Source organism: Ricinus communis, chromosome 3 (assembly GCF_019578655.1).
Source record: "Ricinus communis isolate WT05 ecotype wild-type chromosome 3, ASM1957865v1, whole genome shotgun sequence".
Taxonomy (NCBI): domain Eukaryota; kingdom Viridiplantae; phylum Streptophyta; class Magnoliopsida; order Malpighiales; family Euphorbiaceae; genus Ricinus; species Ricinus communis.
In genome coordinates this window covers 22,028,061-22,051,970 of record NC_063258.1, presented here as the reverse complement: position 1 = coordinate 22,051,970, position 23,910 = coordinate 22,028,061, and the positions used below count along the sequence as shown (strand labels likewise).

Here is a 23,910-nt window from a genome sequence, read left to right as displayed (position 1 = left end):
TCAACATATTAAAACCAATAATATTCAAATACATGACACTTCATTAAAGTTAATAAAAATTACACTAGCTTTAATTAATTAAATCAAATTAACAAAATTAAAAATACTAAAGTTTTCAATAATAGAAAAATGAAATTACAAAAAAAAAAAATCAATAAAGCAAAATGAGATATTTGAGCAAAGCACCGACAACATATTTGCCATCGGCGATGACTGCTGAATATTAGATGACTTGGCAGATATTTGATGATCAGGTGGAAGAGGAGGCAAGGAATTAAGATAGGACTTAAAGAGGTCCAACACAGTAATCTCCTTTGCAATGGCACCAACACAGTAATCTCAAAAGTCATAAATTAGGAGTCTAATGATTTACTATAATAGATGGCAAGAAACTTATGGGTAAAGATAATTAGATTGAAAAATAAATTGCTATATAATCACTGCCAACCCATATCCAAATTCTTGAATAATTTTGAGAACCCAAACCCAGCCCTACTACAAGTCTCGTCTTTCACTTGCTCCTCTCTCGCCGTCGCCGCATCACTCTGTGTCATGCTCCTCTCTCGCCGCCGTCGCAAGACTCTAAGCAAATGCTCCTCTCTCGCCGTTGCCGCTTGTAACAGTTCCTGAGGTTTGAGTCGTCGTTGTCTCTGTTAACGCCGTCGGTGGTGGAGGAAATTAGGAATTCTGATGAGGAAGTATTGAGGACGAAGGAAGTGTTGGAATTATGCGCAGTCCTATTAGCCCCGCCGGTGATTCTGAAATGGGGAGTTTTGAGTTTTTTTTTTTATTTCTTTTGTTTTGATTATTTATCATTTGGATTTCTTTTGTTTTGATTGTTTATGATTTTGATTTTCAACTCACTAAAAGTTTTGTTTTTTTTCTTGTTTTAATTGGAATTATCATTTTTAATTTGGAGATTTATTTTGGATTTAGATTATTTGGATTGAGAGAAAATGAAAGGAAAAAATATAAGAGAAAGTATGTATTTTGATTTTAATTTTAGTATTTTAAATTTTATTATTTGATTTAATTAATTCAGTTTAGTGTATATTTAAAAAAAATCTATTGAATGCTAAGTGTCTTTATATTATTGGTCCACAAAGATTAAAGAAAAGGAGTTTAGTGATACTATAATTAATAAGAGGTTTAGTGATATAAATTAAAATTTAAGGATTTTAATGACACTAAACTCAAATTTGAGGGACAGTCAATGTAATTTACCGTCTAAGTTATTAGTTTAAATAGCAATTTTTTTTGGTTTTAGGTTGTTTTTCAGTTGATTGTAATGGGACGGGTAGCTCTCGCAGTGGGGGTCTTTCAATGTTATGGAATAAAGTTGTTGATCTCTCTTGATTTCGTATTTGATTGCATCATGTGTCGTTTCAAGTTTCTACTCCTAACTCTTCTCACAAGTGGTCATTGACTGGATTTTATGGCTGGCCCGAGCAGGAGAACAAATATAAGACTTGGGATTTGCTTAGATTGTTAAATCCTGGTAATACACATGCATGGGGTTGTGTTAGTGACTTTAACAAAGTCATGTGGACGCATGAGAAGGAAAGGGGTATTATAAGATCGAACGTGGCCATGAATATATTTAGAGAGGCAGTGGAGGATTGCGAACTTATGGATATGGGGTTCGGAAGAAACATGTTCACATGGTCAAATGGGCAAGAGGGGGATAAGAATATAAGAGAGCGGCTGGATATGGCATTAAATAACAATGCATGGAGCTTGATGTTTCCAGCAGATCTAGTTCGACACTTGGTACGTGTTCAATCTGACCACTCCCCTATTTTCATTTGTTTTGATGTCTGCAGTGGGAATAATGAACTGAGAAGAAGGAAAGAAATAAGAAGATTTCTATTCGAAAGTATGTGGCTACATCATGAGGGGTGTAAGGAAGCGGTGAGAGAAGGATGGAATGGGAGGGATTTTATAGAGAAGGTTTAGAGTTGTGGAAATAAATTGCAAAAATGGGATAGTGAGGTCTTCGGAAATGTTGACAGGAAAATTGCTTTGGTTAGAAAGCAACTGGAAGTGTTGCAAAATAAACCTTTCTTTCGCTAATTTGTTTGAAGGTAAAAGGATGGAAGGTGAATTAAATGAACTCTTGAAGTGTGAAGAGTCAATGTGGAGACAACGTTCTAGAATTTTATGGCTGCAGGATGAGACCGCAATACATCTTTTTTTCATGAGAAAGAACTCAAAGACGGAGGAATAAAATAGAGGGGACTAGGAAAGAGGTGGGGGAGTGATGTAGAGGAGATAGTGAAATTGCATAAGTGATGACTGAATATTTTTAGAATATTTTTAAATCGGTTACCCCTAGGAATATGCATAAAGTTTTGGATACAGTTGAGCCTAGAGTCACTAATGAGATGAACAAGCGATTAACCTAACCTTATAGACCGGAGGAGATATATCAAGTTCTGAGGCAGATGCATCTGTCTAAAGTCCCGGGATCAGATGGTATGCCTCCTTTATTTTTTCAAAATCTTGGCATATTGTTTAGTCTCATATTGTTCATACTGCTCTTAATATTTTGAATAATGGTTGTGATCCCTCTTATCTGAACCACACTTTCATTGTCCTAATTCCTAAAGTTAAGACTCCTAACATCACTAAAGATAGCTTGTGTAATGTAATTTGCCGAATTATTATAAAAGCAATGGCTAATAGACTGAAGTCTATATTGCCTTCTATCATCTCACATGCTCAAAGTGCTTTTATTCCGGGTAGACTAATTACAAATACTACTATGGTAGCTTTTGAAATGTTTCACTCAATGGAAAAGAAAAAAAGGGGGTAGAAAAGGCTTTATGGCTTCAAAATTGGATATGAGCAAAGCATACGATAGAGTGGAGTGGAAATTCCTTAAAGCTATTATGGAAAAGAAGGGTTTTAATGATAGCTGGATAGACTTGGTGATAAGATGTGCATCTTCTGTCTCTTATTTTATTTTGATAAATGGTGTGCCTACAGATCCTTCACTCCTGAAAGAGTCTCTGTCAGGGGAATCCTCATTCACCCTATTTGTTTTTTTATTTGTGCAGAGAGTCTGTCTGCTATGATAGCTGATGCGGAGAAAAAATGTGAGATTCATGGTTTCAGAGTAGCTCGTACTGCACCGACCATCTCACATATATTTTTTTGTAGATGACAACATACTCTTCAGTAGAGCTACAATGTAGGAAGGGGACAAAATAGCACAAATTTTAAATGTTTATGCAGAGGCATCAGGACAACAAATTAACATGGACAAATCAGAGATGTCTACTAGCAGGAATGTTCTTGTGAATATGAAGCAACAAATTATTGACAGACTTGGTGCTAAAGCAGCAGAGAGCCATGAAAAGTACTTGGGATTACCAACTGTGATTGGTAAATCTAAGAAAGAAGTTTTCCGGTTAGTGCAAGACAGGATGCTTAATAAAATGAAGGGATGAAAAGAGAGATCGTTGTCTAAAGCGGGGAAAGAAACATTATTGAAGGCGGTGGTGCAAGCGATACCTACATATACTATGAGTCGTTTCCTGTTTCCAATATCAGTTTGTAAGGAGATTGATTGAGAGTGCTATGGCCAGATTTTGGTGGGGTCATCAAGAGGGAGAAAGGAAAATACATTGGGGGCTAAGTTGACACAATCTAAAGCATCGGGTGGTCTTGGATTTCGTGATCTCCATTGCTTCAACCTAGCGATGATTGTGACACTCACTCTTTAGCTGTCCAAATTCTAAAAGAAAAATATTTTCCAAGGGGTTGTTTTGATACAGCGAATATTGGATATCAACCGAGTTATCTATGGTGTAGTTTGATGGCCTCTTGACAGCTAGTGTTGGAAGGGTCGGCTTGGCGAGTTGGTAAAGGGCAAAGTATTAAGAGTGTGGCATGATAAGTGGATAGAGACAATAAATGTGGAGAAGTTGATTTTTCTACAGAATTCATTGCATGAAGAGGCGAGAGTAGCTGACTTAATTGACGAAGATTTGTAACAGTGGTAAAGTGATGTGGTGCAAAGAAAATTTCTCAAGTGAGGAGGCAAATAAAATTCTTTAGTATATGCCAATAAGTTCTCGGTTACCTAGAGACGAGCAATATTGGCAACATACTAAATCTGGTAAATTTAGTGTACGATTCGCCTATCATTTGGCTATTTCCATTATGTCTTCGCAAGCTATGTCTCGTCCATCCTCTAGTAGTCAGGACCCCAACTGGAAGAAGTTGTGGAGAATTAACATCCCACCTAAAGCGAGGCAATTTCTGTGGAGAGCTTGCACTGATACCTTAACAACTGGTTCGACGTGGCTGTGAGATGGATTACACTTGTCAACTGTGTGGTTGTGCTGAAGAGTCTTGGACACATCCGACTTTGAAATGTCCACTTATCCAACGTCTATGGTATGTAAGGCCACTACGATTTCATGTCACTACCTTCGGCAATGGAACTTTTAAGCTCTTATTGTGGAAGTAGATGGAGTCTCTTTTCAGCTATGTTGAGCTATTTAGTATGATACTGGTCTATGTGGAATGCAAGGAATAAGTTATGTTTTAAAGCTAAAGAGTTTCAAGACCTCCAACAGAGGACGTGTATCTTGGAACAAGAGCCACCCGCAATTGTCAAATGGAATTTGCCCGAACAAGGAATGAGGAAGGCTAACACGGATGCTGCAATTTACAAGGTGGGGAAGATGGGTTTTGGATAGGTGTGAAAACTAGCCGAGCCGATATAAACATGTCATTATTTAAGTCCTGCTCTATCAAATTATATTAGTGATCAAAATCGGTTCAAGTTTAAGAAATTTTGAACGAGTTCGAACGAGTTAAAGAATGAGTCGAGCCTGAGTAAAGCTGAAACCGTTCAAGATAATAATATTTTTTAATATTTTATTTATTTTTATTATATGAATAAAAATAATTTAAAAATAATATTTTATTAATAATGAAACTGATTAGGAGAAAAAATCATAAAGAATAATAAGCTCAAAGAGTTAAAAAAAATTAAAAACTAAATAAGAATATTTTGCTCTATTGAAAAATTATTGCATGCCTATTCTTTTTAAGTTTTAGTTCATAAAAAAAAATTAAAGTTTATATGTGAATGTAAATTTATAAAAGATATATCATAATTAAGTACAAAATTTCTATTTTAATTTATAAGAGATTTGTATAATTTTATCTTTATTATCATATAAAAGAATTAAGTTTATATATATATATTTTAGTATATTATTATAGATATTTAAATTATATATAACGAGTCTAAAAACTCACACCGTATCCGGTCGAGTTTTTGTATTCTCAAGCTCGTTTCAAATGTTTAATAAATTTAAAACTAAGATTAAGTTTGGATCGTTAATACTTTCTGAACGAGCTTGAATGAGTTAAAAAATGAGCCGAATCTGAGTCAAGCTCGAATTGCTCATATTGTTTTACAGCTCTAGTTTTGAATTTGTGGTCCAAGATCTAACAGGAGAAATACTAGTGGCAGGTACTAAACGAGTCCAGATTGAAGGAAGCAGTAGAATGGCCGAGGCACTAGCAATTAGCAATTCGTTGGGCCTTGGAGATTATACAGAGTAGTGGTATTTGAGATGTTGACGTCGACATATCATTGTTGATGGATTAATGGCAAAGAAGGTACAGAGATATATGCTGAGATGTTGCTTCAATGCATATATATCAATAATAGGATATAACCCACATTTAATTTGGGATTCATTATTTCTATATTTGACTAAAGAAAGAGTAAAAGAAACTCTATTGCAGCCCTCATATACAGACACCGCAGTATAACAACTGGGAGAATCGAAGCAAGCAACTAAATGAGGCATGCCCCATAAATCTGTCAAGTGGTCGATTCTTTTGTGGCTTTTTACGGCTACTCCATATGGTAGAGCCTTCCTTCCACTTCACTTACCTGCGGGTTTTTCTCTAATTAGGAATTTTTTTTTAAAATATTTTTTATTTTAAAATAAAAATTTTTAAGATTCTATTTTTAAAATCATTTAAAAATATATTTCAACTTTAAAACAGTATTTGATGATGTGGTGAAGGGTGGGGATCTATCCACCAGTTGGACCGGCGGACAGAAGTTGTTCTCTAGTCCAACTGACGGAGGGCTCCTACTAATTGGCTTCAAATTTTAAAAAAAAAATAATTTTTTAAATTAAAAAAAAATAGCTATTAGAAATTTTTTAGAGTGCTAGGAATATTAGGGTTATTTTTCCAAATTAATTAGAGATTTATAATTGTAATTGACATTAGGGAATTATTCTATAAAAATTAAAGGAATACCTCTACTAAATAATAATAATAATAATAATAATTGGTTTATAAATTAGAGGATTTTATTAAATAAAAAATTAAAAAATAATTTTAGTTAGTAAGTAGCATGCAGACCTGCATGGTAGTGAAATAGAGTGGCATCAAACGGACACAACTCTCCAAAAGCTGTCCGCCAGTGTAAACGGCGGGCAGATATAATCTTTTTTGAAAAAAGTTGACTTCTCTAAAGTGGAAATTTGCCAAAATTTTATCCAATATTCTTTTGAAGAACCTCCAAAATAAGAAAAAGCCCCACTTACCAAAGAGGACAACCGGAAAGTGTATGTCCGGCTTCTATTTTCAATATCGATACATTTAGGAAAAATAACAGAAAAATTTTCTTCTTTTTTTATCATATTTATGGTATTTTTTATTTTTATAATAATAAAATATTCAAAATTTTTTTAAATTAAGATTTTAGTTATTTTTTAGATATTTTTATTATTCTTGGATAAAACAATCAAAAAGCAATCAAAAAATAACTAAAAATAAAAAAATAATAAAAAACCACACCCAAAATTTGAAAAAAAAAAGAAAAAAAAAACTGTATTTTAAAAAGAAAATTTACACGGTAAATGATATTTTTTATTGATTTTATGATATTTTAAAAAAATTTCCTACAATAAAAGACGAGTTAAGCTCCAATTTATCTTTGAATTTGGAGTCAACAAGCAATTAGCTCATATTTTAATTTTTTGAAAAACATATCCAATAACTTGGTGAAAATAACCAATTTACTCCAATCAAATTATTTAATCAATACAAAAAGTTCAATTTGGTTTTAACTTCATACAAAGTATCAAATTTTATAAAAATAACTTTTATCGAGTTAGAGTAAAATTAATTAATTTTAATATAATTTACTTTAATTATCTAATAAAAATAATCAAATAATATTTTTAATTTAAAAAACTTAAATTAAATATTAGTACCAAACTGTATAAAATTATTCTTTCGGAACAAAATCTTACATTTTAACAATACTTAATCTTAATTTCTAATAAAAAAAAATAATAACTTAATAATTTTTCAGTTTCTTTCTCAAAATAGATCTTGACCTAAAAAGAAAACTGAACAACTATAATTTAATATTATAAAAGAAATTAAATTTTTTTTAATTTTTTAAATTATAATCATCGAATAGAAATTCAAAATAATAATTAAATTGTTAGTTTATCATAACATTAAATTTTGCTAAAATATAAGATTCTATTCTATTTTTATAAAAGCATAACACTTTGTATGAGCCAGATAACATCATTAATTTGAAGTTTTTAATTAAAAATATTCTTTAATTATTTTACTAAATAATATAAATGAATTACGTTAAAACTAAAAAAACATTATAAACGAAGAAGAAGGGATGATGAATCCGGTGCGGCTGCTGTTAATGACTGCCAGCGGCAGCACAAAATCATATAATATTAGGGTTTGTATGAAGGAAAATAATATCATATGCAATAGGAAATGGAAGACATAATCATACAATTCTTTCCCTCTTCCAGTATACAAATTTTATTCACATCGAGAAAATAATATGTTTTCTCCTAAAAAGATTTAATATTGATTGTTCGTAAACTAGTACATTATAATGCTCTGTAATTGAATAAATTAAGCTCAGTTATCCAAACAAGAAAAAGCTTGTATCAAACAAATGTAGCCTGTGAGCATCACATCACATCTTGCATGTTCACATGAGCCTGAATTGCACTTAATTATGCTCGAACATGTCAGGAACAGATAATGCGAGGGCCTTCTTGTATAATAATCATATACATGTTACATCTCCAGAACATAGAACTTATATAAACAAGAAGCGTATGAATGTAGAGATCTAAAGAGAAAAAAAGGATTCAAGTAAAGACACAAGTTCAAGACCTATTTGTTTCCAAGTTTCACCAGAAATTCTCATGCATTAGGCAGCAACATTTTTCCAAGATGAAGCTTAGAACACCTCATATTTACCAGCAAGTTATACACATCCTTACTCAAAAGAGCTTGGTTCCACATCAAATGATAGAATTCGCCATAGTACTGCTATTATCACTCTGAAAATATCAAAAGACCTGCCAGGAGTGTAATATCACTCTGTTACCATGGAAACAATATCTGATAAATGAAAAGAAAAAAAAAAAACTAGAAACACACTCACATTCCAATTATGCATCCACAGCTCTTTATGTGTCATGTAGCTTCAAGGTTAAATCCAGGGTAAAATGCAAGGGCTTGCACTATGAAAGGAACCCCAACCTGTGGCAAGATTATAAGCTTTCTAGAAGATTATTCAAAGGCATTATAATTCTATTTGCCTGAATATACTTCTAACTGATAGGTGAATTTAAACAGAGAAATCTTGATTCTCTCTTTATTTTTCTTATTCTTTAACCTTTTCTGCTAGTAAGACAATTAAACTGAAATCAACGGCTCCAGGAATGGAATTATTTCACATTAACTGCAGCTGCCATGCTTCTCAGTTTCCGTGAAATTTCTGTAAAAGATGGCCTTTCTGCTGGATCAGCAGCCCAACAGCTTTCCATTAATGACTTCCATTCTGGGTCACACCAGGTTGGGATTTGTGGGCGCAGTGAGTTGTTTACAATCCCTCCTGGAGATGACAAAGAAACACTTAAGAACTATAAATGAAAGGATAAAATGAATAGTTGACCTGATTTATCAATTATAACTGTACATATCAACGAGTCGACATCGACGAGCATATATGCATACAAATGATTATATCTACAGATGTCAGCTGGATATGAATTTCAAAATATTATGAGCATTCGGATAACTATAACTTACACACCTTGGACTATTGACTCCTATCTCAAAACCATCACAAACATGTTCAGACATACATTCATTAACATACAGGGCACAAATACAGACATCAAAACCTAGCATGAACATTACAAAGCACAAGATGGGGTACAAACAATTACAAGCACAACTGTTTAAAGGCTTACAGCAAAGGAGAAGAAAGAAGCATCCAACATTCCTTGAGAAGAAAGTTGACTTTCAGTTCATGCATTTGAGTACCGATGTACTTCAGGCTAAATAGCTAAGAATATTTTTTCAAGTGGGTTTATCCAAAACAGTCAATCAGCTAAAGTCTTTGAGAAAGGATTAAGAGCATTTCAGATTAGCTGTATATCTACAGAATGACTTCAAATTGCACCATTTCACCCAGCTCAATTAACTTAAGGGCAGAGTTACCTAATAGAATTGTGGTAAGCATGTACTTGTATACCTCATTTAACTTTTAGGGGACGAGAAAGTTGTTCTACGTAATAAGGGTCGTTGACCTTTTTTAACTTTTAATTTTAATGAAAAGAAAACAAACCTGCAGTAATACTCCTGTTTGACAATATTTCTATTTGAAAGAGGGCAAATTGAGGCATAGAAATATTTGTTAAGTTTTGGCATAAAACATGTAAGAAACTGTAGAATTTCAGAAGTAAATGTGATTCTAACTGAAGCATACAGCACTATAATGGAAGAACCACGGAAAATTGAAATTAAGAAGTCGAGAACCATTTAAATCATTTCTTAGAAGTGAGGATCCAACTGTATACTTTGCCAAATTTCAGAAGATATGCACAGAAACACTCAAATTAAAATAGTTCCCAATAGACATTGTCTTCAAGTTGCAATTTGTATGCCCAACACATGGAAAAACGCAAAAATTCTATTGGCTTTTAGGATTTTGTATCACTATAATGTAGGACAACCAGCAGAAGCTAAATAACTGTCAAAAGTGGTAAAAGAATCCATTGAAGAAGTCATAAAAGAAAATTGTGCTTTTATGCTTGTATAGGCTTTTCTGGGAATGATTGATATATTGAGGTTATAGTGCTTTTTGCAATGCATGTTTTGGTACTGCAAACAGTAAATTTCAACAGAGTTAGGCCTCTTCTATGCTAATTGATATAGGGAATAAGTCAGAACTTTCAAAGCAAGAGATCAATAAATATTATATTTGAATTTTTGGCTGGCTTGTTGAAGAAGACATAGACTTTAAACTAGACTCCAAGAGAATTTGTAAAATAATTCTGCACTCATTATTTGAGTAATGCATGGAGACTCTTGATACTCCTAACACTTTTAGAATTAGTCCATATGCAACTTTTAGTAGCAATACCAAATAAATCACACAAACAGGGAGAAACTCTTCTTTCCTGCAAATAACATATTATAAATACTCAAAAACATAGCAGAAGCCTAAAAGACCTAAATCATACCAAAACAATTCCAAATTTCTTCTCCTTGTCCACATCATTTTCAGCTGTTTGAAGAAGAAGCCAGAATTTTTGAAATGTTGAGGCACAAACAGCCTTGATTTCATCCATCCATGCTTTGCACGGAATCAAACACAACTTGATGCAAATTTTCGCTTTGTTAATGGAGAATAATGATAATATCACATTCCTCATCCCAATTGAGTATTCATTTTATATGGGCTTACAAAATTAATTGAGCCTAAGCTGTCAAAAAGTGCAGATTGGGCTACAAATTTATTACTTTCAAACATCCTCTTTTCTTTCACAAGCAAATCCTGTTATTAATTAATGATATCAGCTTGCTGTTTTGACTTCCCAATAGACTATCAATTTCTTGGTTTTCCCTACTCCTTTTCAACTCCCCTGAATAAGGAACTCTTGCCTGAAGTTGATATTATCCCAATGTACTTATATCATTTGTCAATAAAATGGGTAACAGCACATTATATTGCCAACGATCTATTTAACGCAGTCAATTATAGCATTGCACTTACCGATTATGGAGGCACAATGCAAACCAGCATATGGCTCTTCCCCAGTCAGCAACTCCCACATAACAATCCCAAATGAGTATACGTCAATCTACAACACATGAAAAGATAATTTATAAAATAACATTGTAAATAATAATATAATAAAGAAAATTTAATATTTCAGATGAGAAATTCGACCTTTTCCGTCACCATGTGACTTTTTCCACTCAGAAGCTCAGGTGCCATCCAGGGTAGAGTTCCACGAACACCGCCTGACACCAAGGTGTGCTGTTTCACCTTTGATAAGCCTAAATCACCAATCTAGAAGAGAATGTATACAGGGTTAGTTGCCAAGCCATCTCCTTCAGAAGTTGGAACTAATTCCTTGTATTAAATAACATTTTGAAGAAGATAAAATAATCATCCAGTAGAAGTAGACAAGCTAAACCCCAACAACCATCAAAAGCTGTAAACTTTAACACGCCTCAAGTGCAGGCAACTGAGAAGCTGGCTATTGGATTCAGAACTTTAAAGCTTTTCAATAACATTTATGAAAACAGAAGATTTTGGCTGATAAAAGTAAAGCTCAACCCATATTTAGGTAGTAATTCACAGTATCATCTCAGAATTCATACCTTACAAACAGGCCGTTGTGGATCTCTCATATTTACTAAGAGGTTTTCACACTTCATATCAAAATGAACAATGTTCTTCCCATGCAGGTATTCCATGCCAAATGCGGTATCCATAGCTATGATGAGTCTCTTACGGCGATCAATGGTTCTGTCCAATAACATTAGACTGTCACACATTCTTCCTTCCAAGAACACTGGGGTTTTTATCTTCTCATCTTTGTTAATAAGTTTACCTTAAGGAATGCTCCACTTATGTTTAAAGACAATAGAAACTACAAACAAAATAATTAAATGTACAAACCCACTACACCATCATCAACTTAGTTACCTATCTTTCTTCTGCAAAAACTGTTTCAAAGAACCATTAACCATAAACTCCGTGACAGTTGCTAAAGATCCATCAGGGCCATCACGAACTATGCCATAGAAAGAAACAACATTTGGATGGTGTAATGAACTCAATATCAAAGCCTCCTTCCAGAAATCTGCAATCTACAGAAATAACATAAATGAAACAATAATTATTTCTAATCAACCTCATTAATAATCAGATGTTTCAAACAAATAGCCACAACTCAGTACAGTGCTACTAATAAATTTCTACAGCACTGAGAAATTCAGTATAGTATTTTGAATGATGGTAACTGTTTTGAGTATACATCATCCTTCTTAACAGGTACACTGGCATCAGCTCCAATAGGATACACCATAAAGTATGATTTAGAACAACAAACAGCACAAAAAAGAGGCCTGCCAGAATCAGGCGCTGTTGTAATCAGAGTGAACTAATCACATTGGAGCTAAATACTAGTATCCACGGTATTTAAATTTCCCCTCCTCAACTTGTGCACAATTACTACGCCGACCATGCATAAGGATTGAAAGCAACAATAAACTTCATATAACCACAGTCCAGATTCCATTTTACTGCTTCTATCATCCCAACCAAGAATCTGTGAGGCTATGCTAATACTAGCTTGTAATTACAGTACAATAGTACATTAAGTACTAGTATAAGCAACAGAAAAGAAAAAAAAAAGGAAAAAAATCAAATAGAAAAAAGGGAGGCCGCGCACTATTGTGAGATTGCCATAAGGAATACATTGATGTCTAGATGTCTAAGTTAATGATGCTGGAACAGCAACCATGCATGAAAAGTGAGAGCACCCAAAATTTTTTAATCTAACCAAGCTTCTGAATCAAGTTTGTTATCATATCTTAGTTGTTTAGACATAGTTAACTGGCATATGAGAGTTTTTACTCTAGCATCATGAAGGCCAAAATATTTAGTAGCCTGCTCAACAAATAGGCTGCAATTATCAAAAAAATATCAGAAGACTCTTTTGCCGTTGCTTTAGAAGCAGCATTAGATAACTTAATATCACTCATGGTCACTAAATTTTAGCACGCTTACTAAGCTTCAATTGTATCACAAAATAACTCAACATTAATTTTGTTTCAATAATATTACTCTTGCAAAAGTTTTAGTATAAGCTAAATAAGAAAGTTGCATGACTTTCTAATTGTAGAAGTATATTAGAAAAAGTGTACATGGTTATCAAGTTTAAGATTCTTCCAAAATCTAGCAATAATGACTCTAGTGGGAAGAAAGTCAAAGTTGTGTTATTCTTAAAACCTAGAGACCTTATTAAAGCATAGCAATAAGTTCAATGATTATAGGCAAGATTAACCTGCCATTAAATCACACTTAAAGTATGTTATAACATGATATACTTTATCATTCTTCCATAACAGGGTTAAAAGCAAGAAAGTTAGTGAAAGGGAAGAAGTATCAGAAGGCTATAGACTCTACCAGACGCTCTCTTTCAGAAGGCCTCCCAGCAAAGCAGCTGGCTTTTATTCTCTTTATAGCTACATCAGAACCCTTCCACTTTCCATGATAAACAGCTCCATATGTTCCAGAACCTAATTCCCGAATCTCTTCTAGATCATCATTTTTAATTGTCTGAAAATAAAACAAGCATGCTGTTAAAATTGAAGTGAAAAATAACAGAAAGATGAGATAGAATTTAGAAAAACAAGAAATAATAGATGAAAACATCCATGGGGATGCAAGAGAAAAACATCAATCATGTTAATGAAACAGCAAATAAGGACCTGTAATCCCCTTTCAATAGCTTCTTCCTCAGCCTTTGTTGGTTCAATTTCATTAGTGTTTATATTGTCACTTTCAGAATCCAACTCTGGTTCTTCATGAGCATTCTGAAAGAAAAACAGGAAATTAAAGAGAAGATGATGTACAACACAGATACTGCTCTTTTTAGTAATCTAATCCATTCTCACCACTGCTTCAGATTCACTTGGAGTTGCTTCTTTTGATGCTGAACTATGCTCATTCTCATTGACAACAGCTTTCACCTCCTCAGCCTCTTCCAATGCTGCCTTCTTTACAGAAGCAATAAGCTCAGGTAAGAAACTTAATCGGTCAAGTGATAGCTTTGAAGTTTCCATAACAGCTGAAGGATCAGTTTCACCCCCTTTAACAATGTCACCAGCTCCTTCTGTATGCCTCGAGGAATTTGAATGGAGAGTCTCCAAGAGTGCAGCATCACCATTACCCCGAGCAACCATGTCTTGCTCTGTGGAAAGTAGGTTTTGCACATCCAAGTTTTCGATCTGCTCTGCATAAATTGCTTCTTTTTCCATGCCAAGGACAGGTTTCTCCATTTTTGTCACCTCCATAATATTGCTGCTAGATAACTCTGGATTGTAACCAGAAGTACCTGAAATTGCAGAGGAGCTTCGGATTTCACGTGGTAGTGGTGGTCGTACAGTTTCTGGAGTAAACAACTGCTTATTCTCTGGACCATAATGATTCGGAGTTAATTTTAAAGAATGGCCATAAGAGTATTCTGGGGCTGTTGTTCCATCAAAACCCAAAATTTTCTGTGCAGACTCCAACCTAGAGTGCATATTGTCCAGGTCATTACCAGTTCGTTGACTCCCCTCTAACGTGCCCCTGAGAAGTGCTGGATTAACAGTTCCATTCACCTGTGAGGTTGCACTGGATGTGTCATAAGGAGTACCGTGCACAGGGTTCTGAACATTTCTCCATAAAGTCTGAGGATGTAAATGGCCGTGTGAAATCGGGTAAGGATTTTCTGTTCCATAGCCATAAGCAAAATTCCCATATCGAACTGCACGTTCTTCTGAAGGAGGAATGTGTAGGTGGTGCATAGCAGCCACAGCTTGATCATGAAAAACGTCATTACCCAATTCATGTCCAGCTCGGTGATGACTATGGTTCGAGGATGCATGTTGGCCATCCGCTAAATTGGAATGTCCAAGAGGATAATTAATGCCAGGACCATCTACTATATAATGCTCATTAATTCTTCCAGCTCCAGAGATATGTGTTCTTGCTTCATCAGCATGAGGACTCAACTGATGCTGCAGGCTCCATCCTCTTTCATGGCTGTGAGCTTCATTATAGATGGATCGAGGATCATTCTGATCTTTTGGGTACATCGCGTGGTGAACCTTTGTATCTGCATTTAACATGAAATGTTCTCTATTTGGGTGGCACTCAGTACATGAATTAGCAACCTGGTGAACTGGATTTCCTACATTAGGTTGCTCCAAATGTAGTTGATTTCTTTGGAAAGCCACCCGGCAGTGCTCACAAGTGCTACTACCTTCAACAACAGTAGGACCATGCAGCAAGTTACCAGGAAAACCAGCCTTATTATCACCAGATATAGTTCCAGGAGGCATCCATACTACATTATCAGGATATGGTGGCTGGTGGTCATAAGCAGGATGATGATTTAGCTGTGACCTAGCATATTCTTCAGATACTCTATCCATGCCTCTATCAGGAAATTCTCCAAACTGCGTACGATACCGGGAAGAAGGGGGTGAATTTGGAAACTCTGTCAACGGTCTTGGATCATGGTGCCCATGATGCCTAGGAGAATAAAATGCAGGACTCCACGGACCTTCCATTTCATTGTACCTCTGTGGAATTGCAACATGATGCAAATTATACTGCGGTATCAGCATCTCACCACTCCTTTGGTTATGAAGACCACTATCAAGATTCATTGGACTAAAAAAGTGTTCATGTAAATGGACATCTTCAATCGGACCAATCAAAGGAGAATCAGCTTGCTGCCTTCTAAAATCAGCTCCATCATTCAAATTATTTAATGCATCAACATACCTCCTTTCAGACTCCCTCTCATCCCCATCAACATAATGCGAGGAACCATCTTGGTCCGGGTGCGAAAACAGAAAAATCCTAAGCCTAGTGAACCCATCCCCAGAATCCAACTTTTCATACTCCTCCATCATATTAGTCACATCATCATCATTCACAACCGAAACCAACGCATCAAGATCCTCATCAGGCTGTTGGTACTTCAAAACTGATGCCCCTTCATAAAGCTCTCTCATCTTATTCATTAACTCCTCAAAACTAATATCCCTAGGCAAACTAACAATTCGAGTCTCGCCACCCACATAGCGTAGCTTCCCATCCTGAGGTCTAGGCATTATACTACCTAAGAAGCTACATAACAACTTAACACGCGGGGTGTTCTCATCATGTGAACCAGCATTAGAGCCAACAGTACTTGAAGAAGTAACAGATGTTGCAGTAGAATCCATTAAGTGAAGATTTTGCTGCTCCTGGTGATGATGACGATGATGATGATGATGATGACGATGATGATGATGATGATGATGATGATCAAGATCAACAGGGTTATGAGTGTTGTTCAAGCACTCATTGCTTTTATTACACATGGGAGTAATACTATCACTCACATAACATTAACATTAGAACAAATAAAACCCAAAATTCAATAACAAGAGATAAATTTTATCTCCAATTTGGCAGCTCATATAGAAAACACTCTAAATTCCCTAAATTTAATATTAAATTAGAGAAAGCTACGTAAATGATTGAAACAGCTGAATAAAAACCCTAATGTTGAATTAGAAAAAATCCATAATTAAAATTAAATCTCTAATTCCGCTAATCCTAACAAAATTGTTAAATTAAACAAAAACAAAAACAAAAACAAAAAAATACCTGGTAATAGCAAACCCCAAATTTTAGAACTCACAAAGGTTCTACCTCTCAAAAGTGTTACTCTCTTTTTAAAACGAAAAAAAAATAAATGAATTAAATAAATATAAACAGAAAAGAAAGTATTTTTCGAGGCAAAGTGAGAGAGAGAAGAAGAAGAAGAAGAAGAAGAAGATGCGATGATGGGAGTTTGCCAGGTATGTCACACGTGGCACTTCCTGCTGCTTTCTTCTGTATTCTCTAATTTCTCCACCCAAACGCATCTTCTATTTATTACCTTCCCCTTCTTTAACTGGTAATTGCACGCTCCTCTTTCTGGCGCGTTTTTAAAGGTTAGTTTCTCTCCGATTGTGCTTGCATAATATTCTATAATATATTCTGTTATTCCTCTAACTAATAAGATGATTGATCGACCGACTATTGCTTAATTGATTAAAAAGTATCTTCCACAGAATTATTTTATTAGATTTTTCAATTAATTAGAAGTGTTCATTATTTAATTAGACATCAAAAACTAAATCGAATAGATTTTTTTATGATATTCAATTTACTTTTATATTTTATATTTTAAAAACTTCTATTATATATATATTTTTAATAAATCAGCGATTCATTATAATTTTTTTAATTGTATTTATAATATTATATTTATTTTAACCATATAAATTTATATTATATTAAACTAAACAATAATAAATAAGAATAAAAAATTTAATTTAAAATAATAATTTAATATATATTATTAATAATTATTTTAAAAACTAAAAAATCAAATATATTAAAGTTTCATAACATATAAAAATAGACAAACTAGGATAAAAACTAATCGAATCAGTCAATTTTTAAATAATTTAAGTAAAATATATAGGTGTTATTTTTTTTTTTTTACCTGAGTTTAGAAAATCGAGAAGGATATATATTAACACGATATAAACAATATTCTTAACTTGATAATACGCATACATGATATCAATTTATCTTTTTCTGAAAAACAAAAATATATTTTTTAAAATGAAATACTTATGTGGGCAATTACTGCTCCTGCCAATAGATATATGGCTGTTGACTCTTAATCAACGTGGCAGTCACCGATTGCATCAAAACGAGAATAGTGCGTCGAATATTCTTTTTTAAGAAGGACCTTCGAGGTTCGATTCCTCAAACGTTGAGACTTCAATCCAAACCTCAAGCCCGCGCGCGTTCCCTTTACGCGCAGTCACACTTTCCCGTGAAAAATCACGTGGGGCCGACAGCACGTCTCTCCACTAGCGAAGTGCCAAGTGGCAGAAGTTCAAAACGATGTGATTGGCTACAAGTAGAAGTAAATAACGGTTTGTTTGTGTGTGTTGTGATGATATCATCGGATACAACCATGAGGACTGGAATGATTTGCTCTCGCTTTCCAATTTTTCTTGTCTTTTTTTCCTTTCTCTTTGCTGGCTATTCTTTGTCTTTTTCTTATTTAATATCCCAGTCTTTTCTTTGTTGAAAAAGAAAGTTTTATTTTTTTCTCTTAATTACTTCCGATTTTAGATTAATATAGCCATGTTCTTAAAATATCATATCGAATTAATCAATTCAATCTAATTCAATTAAAAATACATACTTAGTTTGTCTAATTAACTTTAAAACAAAAACATTAAAAAATATATAATTTAATTGAATTTGACCATATATTTATTTATTAAACATTTTATTTTATCAGTTTTAATTGTAAATAGTAAAAATATAAATTGAAAAGAAAAATTCAAAGGTTTCATCAAGTGTTCAATTTATCAACTTGGATTCTATTAGGTGGCATTATAAAGTTTTAGTATACGAGGACAATTTATAATATAAATTTATAATTACGATTGAAAATAAATTTAATATGTAATTTAGTAGAGATTTAAATCAATATGGTAAAAGACGTTATTAGATAACTGCAAAAATATATAACAATTTTACATGAGACAATAAGCTTAATATAGTAGATTATATATTTTTAGAAATTAATTGCACGCTATATAGTTGTTATTATTTTTATTATAAGTAATAATTTTATTTATCTTCTATCTTTGAAAAATAATAAAAAAAATTATAAAAATCAGATGAAAGGCTTAAAATTTCAGAAAGTATTTTATGACTATTTTAAATTTTTTATTCTTTTAAGATTAAATTAAAATTTAATATTTATATATATAAAGTAAGTGTCATTATTATTGTTTCATATGTTTTTCTTTATACAATAGCTGATTTTTTCGTTTTTCATCTCGTTTGAAATTTATTGTAACAATAATGATATAAAATTTCCTTTTAAAAACCTTTTTACAAATGATAGAGTTTCTAAAACTTGGACTACAACCATAGGAAATAAACAAATTATTTCTGTTCATCCACCTTTATAAGAAGTTAAAATAAATGTTCATAATCAAGAAATAATTGTTTAAATTATTTACTTACTTCTTCTTTTTCTCTTCTTTTATTATTAACTATTTCTCTATTATTTCGATCCTGCTCCGCATATGGTATCAGAGCCTAGTTATTAAACTCGTGATATTGAAAATTTTAGACCTTCCACACACACAGCACGTTTTCCGAATTCTAATACAAATTTACAAGGAGTTGATTTTGAAAATAGGATTTCTCAACCTTTTTACACTGATTCTGTTAATATAGAACAAGATAAAAATTCGGATGAACCTGTTTTGTCACCTTCTAGATCAACTATGGAAAATTTTTCAACTTTAAATATGATTTTTACACCTTTTGAAATAAATAAATCTTTTTTACGATCTGATTATTACCATATAAGAAATCGTGAAAAAGTTTTATGATTTCAAAATCATTTTTCAAAGGGGGAGAGAGAGACTATTCAAGAAAAATTTTATAAATATTTAAATTTCGTTAAGGTAAATGTTCCGTTTTTCATCTGGTTTGAAATTTATTGTAACAATAATGATATAAAATTTCCTTTTAAAAACTTTTTTACAAATGATAGAGTTTCTAAAACTTGGACTACAACCGTAGAAAATAAACAAATTATTTCTGTTCATCCACCTTTAGAAGAAGTTAAAATAAATGTTCATAATCAAGAAGTAATTGCTTCACCTTTTAAAAGGATAAGCTCTGAGAATGATGACAAACTCCCTTTATTAAAAAGATATTAGAAATGTTCAAAATCAAAATAATTATACAAATCAGATTCTTTTTACAATTGCTTCACAACTTGATAGGATAGAGACATCTAGCCTAAATAATCAAGCACCTAGGCCAGGTGGTATACCTATGAAACCTATTTTTTAACCCCATGAGATTCCTGAACAACAATTAATTAAATTAAATGATAAAGATGATATTTTGAACCAAATAAATTTAAAATTAGCTAGTCTGTCTTTGAAAGATAAACCTTCTGTTAGTGTACTTAATTCTGATAATCTTGAACAAAATGAAGTTAAAAATTTAGAGAGTCAATTTGTTAACGATAAATTTGAAATAAATAAAATATACCATAATAGAGGTTTTGACAAACCTAGGACTAGACATTATTATCCTAGACCTACTCCTCCATATGTCTTGTTTGAGGAAAAAGTTAGCTTTACTCAAGCAAAATATGATGGAGATTCTGTTTATGAATGGAACTTAAATGGTCTGTCTGAATATCAGATTTTAAATATGTTACAGGAAATGACCATGGCTCGTCTGAGCCGATCCGTAAATAATCGATAAAAAATAGCTGAAATGTTAATATCTTGCTTCACTAGTCAATTAAAAGGATGGTGGGATAATTACACCTCCTTAGAAGATAAATCAAGGATTTTAAATGCTAGAAAAATAGTTATTAAAACTGAGAATCAAACATCTGTTCAAACTAAGGAAGAAGATGCTGTAGCAACTTTACTTTTTGCTATTACAAAATGTTTTGTTGGTGAACCTAATCAATATCAAATTCGATCTTCTGAAATTCTTTCAAATTTAACTTGTCCTAAACTTCAAGATTTTCGCTGGTATAAAGATGTCTTTTTAACTAAAGTTTTTTCTCGAACTGATTGTAACCATAGTTTTTGGAAAGAAAGATTTATTGCTGGTTTACCTAAATTATTTGCTGAAAAAGTTAGAACTAGGATTAGAGATTTTTATGGAAATACTATTCCTTATGATACTTTAACCTATGGAGAAATTATTAATTTTATTAATAATGAAGGCTTAGCTTTGTGTACTGATTTAAAATTAAAAGCTAAAATTAAAAATGAATTTTCACAATCTAAAAAGGAGTTAGGAGATTTCTGTTCTCAATATGGCTATGAACGTATTCAAGCTCCTTCTACAAAAACTAAAAAATATTTGAAAAGAAAATCTTCTAATAAAAATTATAGAAAAAATACTTCGAATTTTCAAAAACATTCTTCATCCAAAAATATTTCTCAAAATAAAAATAATAAAAAGAAAGGTCCTCCTGTTTGTTACAAATGTGGTCGTGTTGGTCATTTTAAATCCCAGTGTAGGATGAAAGAAAAAATTAATAAGTTAGACATTTCTGATAAACTTAAAGATCAAATGCTTAACCTTTTACTTTCCGATACAGACCCAGAAAATTATGATTTAAGTGATTTTGAAGAAAATGATTTAAATATTTTAAGTGATTCTTCTTCTACAAATACTGATTTTGAAACATGTGAGGGTCCTGGAATTTGTACAGGTCCCTGTTGTAATTCAACTTGAGTATATTAAAGGTTCTTCAAATTCTTTGCCTGATTTTTTGACAAGAGAATTTTTGCAGGAAAATAAATCAAGCTAGTTCTTATGGGCACTCCCATTAAGAAAAAATTATCTCCAGCCGATTTTGCGGCTAAAAAGTCTGGACAATCTTTGTTGGTTTCTACCAACAGATTTGAAATACTTGACAAAACTCCTTCTACCCCACCTAAACCATCCAACTTTTTACAAGTCATTTACAAAACCAGTTCTTCTAAAAACCGAACCGCCCAAATATTTCACAAAACCTCAACACCAAATTGTAACTATTCTTGAAAGCGAAATATTCAATGGGAATTTGAAAAATCCCAATTACCAACAATTATTTCAATATACTTTTCCCTCTGGACAATTTTTCATTCCTGAAAATTCTTACAAACTAAATTTTTTTTACGAAATTATCCTTAAACGGAACATTTACCTTAACAGAATTTAAATATTTCATAAAATTTTTCTTGAATAGTCTCTCTCTCCCCCTTTGAAAAATGATTTTGAAACCATAAAAATTTTTCACGATTTCTTATATGGTAATAATCAGATCGTAAAAAAGGTTTATTTATTTCAAAAGGTGTAAAAATCATATTTAAAGTTGAAAAATTTTCCATAGTTGATCTAGAAGGTGACAAAACAGGTTCATCAGAATTTTTATCTTGTTCTATATTAATGTAATCGTAAAAAGGTTGAGGAATCCTATTTTCAAAATCAACTCCTTGTAAATTTGTATTAGAATTTGGAAAACGTGCTGTGTGTGTGGAAGGTCTAGAATTTTCAAAAGTAGACAATCTAGATGAAGGTAAAAAAGTAGGTGAAAAACTTATTTGAACATATCCATTAGACTGCTCTAAAATTTGTGAAACTCTAGAATTATTTTCAATAGATTGTGGCTTATTAATTTCTTGTAAATCCCAAGTTCCGACTATGACAACTCATTCCATTTTAGTCTTTTGGGGACTTGTATTTTAGAATGTAAAGGATTAGCTTCAAATAAAATCGTTTCATTTCTTGTTAAAGAATGTCTTGCTCTAGGATCTATAGTTGTCATTACTTTATAGTAAATCCTATAAATAACAGCTATAGATCTAGAATTTTCAGCAAAATCCATTTTTTTGGTTTTAACAGTTAAAATCAACGTGTCTAAAATATTTGAATCAAATAATAAAATTGAAAAATTTGGATAACAATTAAAATAGACAGGACCATTGGCTAAATTCGATTCAGCCATAGCCAAAAGTGAATTTGAAAAATTTAGATGTCTTGCATCTCTTAAACAAAGAAAAATAGGTATGTCCAATCCAATTCTAAATAAAGGTTTGACAGCAATTTGAACCATGCCTATATGCAGAAATTTAAATTTCTTTTTAATATGTTCATGTAATGCAGATGATGAAAGTAAATGTAAATTTTCATGTGATTTATTTAAAGCAATAGTTTGTTCAGTTTGTTTAATAGAATAATTTTGTGCAAAATCAAAAGTTCCAATTCGATAAATACTATTAACATTTTATTTACGGATGGACCAATTATGTAACTAATTTTCTATTTCTAGGATATTAGACCCTTGAACAGTAAATTCTTCAGAATTTAAATCAGAAAGAGTATAAGAAGAAGAAGGAGAAACTATTTCTCGACTACTAAAACTGTGAAACAACGATGTCATTACCAAAGACAATAAACAAGTAAATAATGTTTAGGATAGTGGGACCACCTACCGGGACTGCCTTGACTGATAATTGGGAAGACAGGCTGACCAACGGATAACCAGGCTGACCAACGCTACCTTAAATAATATCACGAGTTTAATAACTAGGCTCTGATACCATATGCGCAGCAGGATCGAAATAATAGAGAAATAGTTAATAATAGAAGAAGAGAAAGAGAAGAAGTAAGTAAATAATTTAAACTTTTATTGAAGAGAGAAAATTTTACAAAGAGATTATAGGGAAGATAGCTCAAGCGTTCAAGTGATGCCGTCTTACTTCTAATGTACATCTATTTATAATAAGAAAAACTATACTATTCGGTCTTCAAACATTTTTGAGTCCGTTACATTATTGAATTAATTTGTCAAAAAGAAAACAGTAGTTGTCCGCCATCTTGTCCACGTTGTCAAAAAGAAAAGATTCTTTGTCCGCCACTTGTTCATTCTTATCGATTTGTTTTGTCCTTTTATTTTGTCCATTCTTCAAAAGATGCTTGTTTATCTTCTTGTTTTGTCTTTCTTTGTCCACTTGCGAAAAAGGAAAGATTCCTTGTCCATTTAGTCAAAAATAATATCATAATTATCGAGTCCATAGCAATCATCTTCATTTTGAGGAGTAAAGCTAGGTCCACTAGTGCTTCCAGAGTCCTCATTGTCACTATCTCTAGAGACTTATGACAAAGCTTGTTCCAAGGCTGCTTTGAAT

The 23,910-nt window shown here is 32.5% G+C and overlaps 1 protein-coding gene and 1 long non-coding RNA gene across 4 annotated transcripts; one reads left to right on the top strand and one right to left on the bottom strand.

Moving 5' to 3' along the window:
* Window positions 1–930: 930 nt before the first annotated feature.
* Window positions 931–4,897, top strand: LOC112535874. The gene is made up of 2 exons (XR_003079962.2): window positions 931–2,475; window positions 3,060–4,897. It is a non-coding gene; the product is annotated as an uncharacterized LOC112535874 (long non-coding RNA).
* A 3,054-nt stretch (window positions 4,898–7,951) lies between these two features.
* Window positions 7,952–17,121, bottom strand: LOC8277895. 3 transcript variants are annotated; one of them, XM_048371665.1, is made up of 10 exons: window positions 14,023–17,121; window positions 13,837–13,941; window positions 13,532–13,684; window positions 12,047–12,210; window positions 11,719–11,866; window positions 11,282–11,404; window positions 11,105–11,192; window positions 8,717–8,935; window positions 8,483–8,580; window positions 7,952–8,396 (listed from the first exon to the last, which is right to left on the bottom strand). In XM_048371665.1, exons 1-8 carry the CDS (start codon window positions 16,483–16,485, stop codon window positions 8,769–8,771), a joined length of 3,411 nt encoding a protein of 1,136 aa, XP_048227622.1. In that variant the 5' UTR covers window positions 16,486–17,121; the 3' UTR covers window positions 7,952–8,396; window positions 8,483–8,580; window positions 8,717–8,768. The 3 variants fall into 3 exon arrangements, with proteins under 3 accessions (XP_048227622.1, XP_048227623.1, XP_002526218.2); XM_048371666.1 differs by having other exon boundaries at window positions 8,483–8,935; window positions 14,023–16,381; window positions 16,415–17,120; XM_002526172.4 differs by having other exon boundaries at window positions 8,483–8,935; window positions 14,023–17,120.
* Between the last annotated feature and the right edge of the window lie 6,789 nt (window positions 17,122–23,910).